The 8,156-nt window shown below is 44.9% G+C and overlaps 1 protein-coding gene and 1 long non-coding RNA gene across 2 annotated transcripts; both read left to right on the top strand.

Moving 5' to 3' along the window:
* Positions 1 to 220: 220 nt before the first annotated feature.
* On the top strand, positions 221 to 1,599 carry LOC125507241 (the record flags this gene model as incomplete). The annotated part of the gene is made up of 1 exon (XM_048671886.1): positions 221 to 1,599. A coding segment is annotated over exon 1 (984 nt), but the record flags the coding sequence as incomplete, so codon positions are not given.
* Positions 1,600 to 1,607: 8 nt separating this feature from the next.
* On the top strand, positions 1,608 to 2,979 carry LOC125510135. The gene is made up of 2 exons (XR_007284516.1): positions 1,608 to 1,744; positions 2,463 to 2,979. It is a non-coding gene; the product is annotated as an uncharacterized LOC125510135 (long non-coding RNA).
* The last annotated feature ends 5,177 nt before the right edge of the window (positions 2,980 to 8,156 follow it).

The following is an 8,156-nucleotide window of genomic DNA, read 5'->3' as shown; positions in this document are numbered from 1 at the left end:
TCCATGTCTGTTGTTTTGAACCTATATTCAGCCTATTGAGTTGTATAAAAATTAAAAAAATAAAAAAAATGAAACGGGCCGTGCCGTGCCAGGCATGACCTTAGACGGGCCACATGCCCGCACGGACCGACTGATTATAAAACATGCCCGGCACGCCAGGACCGGCCCATTTGGCCAGGTTTGGTCTTACCGAACTGCACGCAAAAGAGAGACGGACGGTTCTGCCCCTCCCGAGTCCCGTGTAAGGATTCCTCTGTTCTCTTGAGCGTCTTCCTCTAGGGTTAGGTTTCCTCGTTTTCGCCGCCACCCCACAATCGAATCCCCTCCCTCGCCGTTTTCCTCATCCATCTGACTCCTCCTCCTCTCTTCCCCAGCTTAATTTCCATGGCATGCTTGTTGAACGAAGATGGCACATACTCCATGGTCTTCCCCAAGGAGGACGGGGATGACACCAGGCCGATCTGGCTCCGTCCGGCGGACCGTCCCGAATCTTACCCAGCTTCCCCTCCCAAGTCGGTCCTCCTCGACACCATGAGCTACATCGACGACGAGCGCACTGACACCACGGCCGACTACGACGCCAAGGACGGCAGGCCCATCTAGGTGACCTTCTGGATGTACCACCCGACGCTTGTCTCCTATTTCACCGTCCACTGCCCCGGCCTGAAACCTGACGCGTTCCCTGAGATGCCAAATATCCTCGCCACGGACGGCGACCTCGCGCTCCTCCGCATCCCCTCCGGCCCAGCAAATCCACTCAGCGATCTGCCCCCCGATAGATACTTCATCTACCGGATCGGCAGCAGCACTGGCCTCAAGAAGCCTTCGCTTCGTCTGCTCCCCGACCCTGACAAGCTCATATTTTCTGACGATGATGTTGGTCTCCTGAGCTGCTGCGGCACCGGCCACCACAAAAGTTTCTTCGTGGCCGCCTTCTCCACAGTGCCCTTACTCAGTCCCGGCAGCTCTGTCAAGTTCTACATCAACTTGTTTGATTCTAAGACCTGTCAATGGACCACCAAGAGGGTCTTCGCCGATTCACCACATGCTTGCCATTACAGGTTCACAAACAAGGTGATCACAATCGGAGGAGACAACGGTTCAATTGCTTGGGTTGACCTCTCACATGGTATCCTCATCCACGACGTGCTCCTAGGCAACACCATCCTTCATCACATTCCCTTGCCACCGTCAGAGTTGCCCAACCCCAGAATCAACTCGGTGCGGGACATGGCTGCAGTCAACGGTTGCCTCAAGTACGTCAGCATGAGCTACCCTGGTATCATCGAACGCGGCACTAGCTACTACTTTGGGAATTGGAAAGTCGATGGATGGAAGATGGCGATGTATCCTTCAGGGATCTGGCAATGGCAGGAGGACTACCATCTCAGAGCTTCAGAGATCGCAATAGATGACCCAAGCCATCTCGAGCTGCTGCCTGATCATCTGCCTCATGATTTCGACAAGAAGCTTGTTCTGACGAGGCTCCACGCAGGAAGTCCTGCTGTGAGCTTGCAAGATGATGATACTGTCTACATCATGACCAAGGTTGATTTCTCGGATCACAAGTCGTGGGTGCTTGCTGTCAACACGAGCACCGAAAGATGTGTTGGTTTCAATTACACATACACTCAAAGTGGGATATCCAAACATACGGGCATCGAGTCAAATGCACTTCCTCACAAGCATCCTCAGGCTTTATGGAATTTATTCCCAATCCTGGGGAAAAAGGGTGGTCCTCCAGGTAATTTGCTTTTGCTTTTGTTTTCTTTTTCAAAGATGCAGCAGGTAGTTTTGTCGAGCCAGTCCAACTCATGTCTGTTTTGTTGTAGAAACGCCTTTAATGGTGCAAACACTGTTTAATATGGCTTTTCAGAATTGTTGTGTATTACTTTGACTTTGCTAAATGCCAGGTGCCTAGGTTAGGGAACCATTATTGTTTGATTACACGACATCCTTGGTAGCAAACAAGGGCAGACCTCAGTAAACTGATAAAGCGTGCTCCCTCCGCCCCCAAAATGTAAGACCCTTTTTGACATTATCATAGTGTCAAAAATGGTCTTATATTTTGGGACGGAGGGGGTACTATACATCAATACTTGTAACCATGATCAGAGGGGGCTGCAGCGTGCTCATTTAACTTCAGAACCTGTATGACAAACTGCCAACATAGTTCTTTGTTAAATATAACTCACAAAAGAGGCTGTTGAAGTGGAAGGACAATTATCGTGGGTGCTTACGAATGGAGGGCGAATCACATGTACTACTGCCGTTTGCTTGTTGAATATGTGTGCAACCCCATGTAAATCACATATGTGAGACTGCTATTTTATGATCAATACTGTCAGCTCAATAAAAGCATGCCGCTCTTAGGAACCCCATATAAGTAGCATCTAGCTTAAGATGTTTTTGCACCGATATTTTCAGTTGAACACTGCCTTCTTTTTGCTTCTTCTTTTCAGTCCCAAATGCCATTGCGCAAGGGGTGGCTGTCGAGCTGAACCTGTTTGAGGCCCTGACTTGACGTGGCCCTGAGGTGTCGTGAGGCAGACAGCAGAGATAATGACTTGACGTGGCTCTGAGGTGTCGTGAGGCAGAGGTCAAGAGTGCGACGGCAGGCAATAAAGTTTCAGCAATTTTTGTTGTTTACTTGGTTTGGTGTCTAAGCTAGAGTTTATAGCAACTAAATCCTGAAGTTTGGTTTGACTGTATCCGCTCAAGGAAGCCAGGTGATGTGTATGTGTAAACCAGGGACAATTATATCTGAATCTTGACTGGGCTGTTTGTGGTTGCATATAGCCTACGAATGGTTTTGCTGCTCTCATGTGCTATGGTAACTTAGCTTGTCTATAATCTGTCCGGGTGTTGTTTTCAGTTGCAGATGTTAGGGAAATGCAAAATGGCTGTGAAGTCGAAGATGCAAGGTTTTGATTTGTGCATTACTAATGATGTATGTTGCTCGTTTAGAGAGCTTCGCTTTGGTTGGTCTGATGTTATTGGCTTTGGCCTTTGATTTGTATCACATATAACTGGATTACCTTCAATCTGATATATACCGAGAAATAGTGCATTGATGAGTTTGAGTTGTGGCTTATTGGGTTTGGAAGCTGCAGCCAAACTGATGAATGAATCTACGGTGTGTGCAATTTGATTCTTGTTACAGTACGTTCACACAAGAGAGTTGATCTGCTTATGTTTCTGAATTGGATCCCCTCCCAACTTAATGCATGTTTTGAGAGCAATATTTTTCGATCAAGTCCTAATCACTTAGCTGTACTAGTAAGTGTGCACGTGCAACGCACGTATAACCTTGAGAAATAAATCTCCTGTTGCATGTAATCTGTAGCATGTCAATTCTGCAAAGAGGAAGTTAAGTACTTCCCGTGCATGGAGAAAAAGGATCCCGTCATGATATAGTAATTCTAACTAATATGATAAACAGAAGGCACATGAAACTAATGAGGTTAGTATAATATAGCCAAAATAGCACATCTGCATTGCTATATTAACACACACCTTGATAGTTAGCGAGCATCAAAGGAAGAAATTAAGATAGCTTGAGCAAAATACAGGAATAAGCAAATAATTTGGTGGGTTATATGCTTCATCTTTTGAAACTGGTAGGCCCGAGTTTCATACAGAATAAATCTGATAGCTTTACAGTCAATCGATCAAGAATAAGAATACATCTATGGCCTATACATTCAACTCTGTTGTAATATGTACGAAGTCGAACAACCATTTATGAGTTTGTTCTTGCAGCTCTTACCAGGTTTAGTACAAAGGACTAAAGTAGCAGAAGATGAGTCTGAACTGAAGGAAATCAAATAAACCAAATATGATAGTAGAAGATCGCATGGTACACATGGAGCCAATATCATATCCAGCCTTTTGTATTGTCCCTGATATCTGAGATGTGATTTGTTACTATGGGTGTAGCATACACATTTGCGAAATTATATATAGCATTAGTTGGCACCAAAAATTACTATACACAATGTGGATGTGGATTATACTCTTGTCATTTTGAAGTTAAGCTTTGATCAGCATATATGCAAAGGAAGTGCACGCAGATGAACAAAAAGTCAAATTTTCTTTGCTTTTTGCTGTTCACGGAAGTATACATGCAGTGCACCTACAGACCTTGAATGAAACTAAGGGCCATAGTTAATTAGCACCACCACCACTTTATGAAGGAAAAAATACCAACTAGTAGACATGCCCACTCTTCTAATGCTATTTGTGCACATCATCTTATCATGCACTTCAAACACACCGAAACAGACTCTTAATTAAACTAACGTCAGTGAGCGTGAAGACCGCATCACAACAGAGGAGGGCCGCCTGGGCCGGGGCTCAAGACGGGCCATCGGTAAGTTGCGCAGATCTGGCGGGCGGGTGGTCTGCTCCATTTTAGAGTCTACATTCCTAAAAACAAAACATTTCATGCATGAAAATCTGAGTCCCCTAGGCCCTAGCGACAGTGGTAATCAAAGATTAATTTAGGATCTATTATCATAAAATAAGAAAAGGGATAAATTTACTGTATGTACTAGCGGGCATTACCTCAAACACACTGTGTGCACCGTGGTGCGGGATCAACACCAACAGAACATTGGCGTGATGGCATGGGGAGGACGATAGCTGATGTGTGGCCACCATCTTCTTCCACCTGGGATCCCCTTCCACCTCTCCGGTGCCTCGTTCTCCCCTCTCCTTCACCGCACGGCCACTGCAACCACCTTGACCGCTATAATCAAGAAGCACAACTTGGGAACACGATGGCAACGGCGGCAAGTCCAGAGTAGTACGATGGAGGCTGCAGCGGCTGGGCAGCGGTGCTGGCGACGGAGGCGGCGTTGAGCATGATGCGGTCATTCCCCCTAGAGTAGCTGTTAATATGAAGACGGTGGCAGCGGCGACTCCATGGAGGCTGCAGCGGCTGGGCAGGGGCGCCGGCGTGGGAGGCGGCGATGGGCGTGATGCAGACTACACAGTAGGCCGCGCTAGGCGGGGGCTCCGGCGAGGGAGGCCGCACTGGGCGGGGGCGCTAGCGAAGGAGGCCTTCCTGTGTTGGCGCGCTGCATGCCGGACTTCGTTCATGTTGTCGTTGGGCCGGCGGATGTGCGTGTGGGTTGGCGTCGGAGGTAGCCGGAGAGAAGAGTTGTGGCCTTGATCTGCGGCCGTATGCTGGCGGCGGCGATCTAACCTAGGAAGATGCGATGGACATGGAAAGATAGAACAGGAAGGAGCCGGCAATGGTGTTCGATCGGTTTGAGAAGGAGCTGATTACGCTTTGACGGAACACATATTCTTGGCGGACGATTTTTCGGCAGAGTACGTCCGCCGGAGGGTTTTTGCTAAGCGCTAACGTGGTGCTGTATTAGATTAATCCGGGCTGTTAGATCTGAAGAATTTTGGAAGAGGTAAAAGAAATTTCCAAGGTAAGACTTGAAGCTTCCTTGAACTGAATGTTGGTTATGCAAGCAGTCGAAGTTAGGACCTAGCGTGACAGTTATGCACTCTGAAGAATGTAAACCTTTGAACTTGTCTATCAAGTCAAGGATACATGATCCAACTATCGACATACTTTATAAAATCTATCAGAACACTATCTATAATAAATATAGCGAAAGCAAGCACTTGTAAGCACAATGTCTGAAAATGTCAAACTATGTACAAGTCTAGTTTACATTAAAAGTAGAAATAGATTTTATGCACTGTAAATGACAGAATCTACCAGCAAAGCTTAAAGGCACGGACTGGCAATATATATTTGTGAACCGAACATGACATAAACTGGCAATATAACCTCACGCCACAGTTTGGAAATAAATATGATGGTACATGACATTAACATTAAAAGTAATGTTAAAGAAATTTCAAGCCATCTGACAAAAATAGAATATCACATTAACCAAAAATCTACCCTGTTTTCACTCTAATTTAAGGGAAATAAACATGTTTTTACATGATAGGGAAGACAAATGACACGTGCTCCTTTTCAGTGGCATAGGGCGCTGGACGCGACTGTGTAAGGAGACATGCTCGTACCTGTCGTCGCCGCGTAGCGTTGCAGGCCCACGTCGCCATCATTCCTCGGGGCGAGAAGACCAGGAGAGTCAAACCAAGAGTCGAGCCGTCGAAGACGACGAACACTCAAACAGGTGAACGAAAAGAAGGAAGTGACGGAACTCAAGGAACGATCGGAATCAAGGTCAGGGTCTGATCGATCATGTGATCCGAACAAATAGGAAACGAGAGATTTGGTTTCCACGTTATTATCTGCCTACATGCGAACATGGACCAGACCTTTTTCTTATTTCCTTCTATGTACGCAGTACACAAGGCTGAGTTTAAAAAACATGATGACGTAGATCATGGTAATTATTATTAATTGATATTTTCCTTCTATGTACGCATCACACAAGCCTGAGTTTTAAAAAACATGATGGCATAGATCATGGTAATTATTGTTAATTGATATTTTCCTTCTATGTACGTATCACACAAGGCTGAGTTTTAAAAAACATGATGGCGTAGATCATGGTAATTATTGTTAATTGATATTTTCCTTCTATGTACGCAGCACACAAGGCTGAGTTTCAGAAAAAAAATATATGATGACGTAGATCATGGTAATTCTTGCTAATTGATATGATTAAAATAGGCCCAGGTTGGAGCGAGATCATGGTAATTATTGCATAATTATGATGGCGTAGATCATAAGGTAATTGTTGATAATTGATTATGGTAAATGATGTGATACAACATTAAGGCAATCCGGTCCATTGAGAGATGGCGAATGTATGGTTGAGATGTAATCTTCCTGCCACAACTCGATTGTTTAATAGTAATAGAGAAAAGTAGGCTTTTTTCATCTCCCGAAACCCAGGCCCTCTCCCCAAAACTCCACACCAAGCCTTTAGATACGCAAATATGAGCTTGCCTTGGCTTTATTGCCCTTATTGGATGGAAGTTACGGATGAGAAATGACGTATCTCAAGTAACGGGTGAGAATTGACGTATTCAAAGTGGAAAGAACGAATATCGATTCTCGTGGATGAACGGAGGAAATGGGAACTTGGTCTTTGCACTCTTCTTTCGGCGCGGGGGGGGGGGGGGGGGGGGGGGTGAAAAAGACCAATCAAAAACTTCTGCAAGTTAATCCCTACTATCAATGTCATGCAGTGTGTTTATCACATCGCTCTTTAACTGATCCAAATTAGCACGTACCACGCCTAATAAGCATATAGTATAAATACGCGGCCACAACTATACTGGTGAACGTTGTGTGCCCTCTGAAACTCATTAGCTCACAAGGCAACACAAAGCAAAGGCGAACACCATTTTGATGGAAGATTTTGCAGATTGGATGGAGTATACGTAAATAACGTGTGGTTAACATGCATGGCGTAGCAACACAAATGTATGAGTTATACCAAACATTATGTTGTAGCTTCACATCTTCGCTGTTAGTACCACATCAACCAAGAGGAATGTATTCGGTGCACCCACACTTGTGATACTACTGGTGCATCATATGTCGTAAAACATTTTTAAAAATCTGGCACATGGGTACAACATCATTGTATGTTGTCACACAATTTCTTATTGAAACTGGAAACATTTCTCGAGATACAAAAATGACAATTTTGGCATCAATGCGATAACAGGCCAAATCTAAAGCTCAACTTATGCTATGTACTAATACTCCTTTTGTCCCAAAAAGCTTGTCTTAAGTTTGTCTAGATACATCCTGTCTAGACACGTTTTAGTGTTAGATACATTCAAATCTAAAACAAGCTTTTTTGGGACAGGGGTAATATTTAGTGTTGATTTTTCATTTTTGTAATTTTATTGTTTGACCTATGTTTCGAATTTTGACTCTGTCCGATGTGTCTAATGGCTTTGGTCACGCACGCAGAAACAAACAAACTGTGTGATGTGTCCAGTGACGTTTGGCCGCACGCACATATATGAACAGACAGTCTGATGTGTCCAATAGCCTTTGGTCACGCACGCACCTACGGCCGAATATTTTGATATGAGGAACCGGATAGTCCGGTTTTGGCCGACCAGACAGTCTTGTCACTGGGACCGGATGTCCAGTAGCAGGACTGGACTGCCTTTAGTGCAATTTTTGCAGAACTCCT

Source organism: Triticum urartu, chromosome 5, assembly GCF_003073215.2.
Source record: "Triticum urartu cultivar G1812 chromosome 5, Tu2.1, whole genome shotgun sequence".
Taxonomy (NCBI): domain Eukaryota; kingdom Viridiplantae; phylum Streptophyta; class Magnoliopsida; order Poales; family Poaceae; genus Triticum; species Triticum urartu.
The sequence above is the reverse complement of the archived record's forward strand: the minus strand, read 5'-3'. Positions and strand labels throughout refer to the sequence as shown.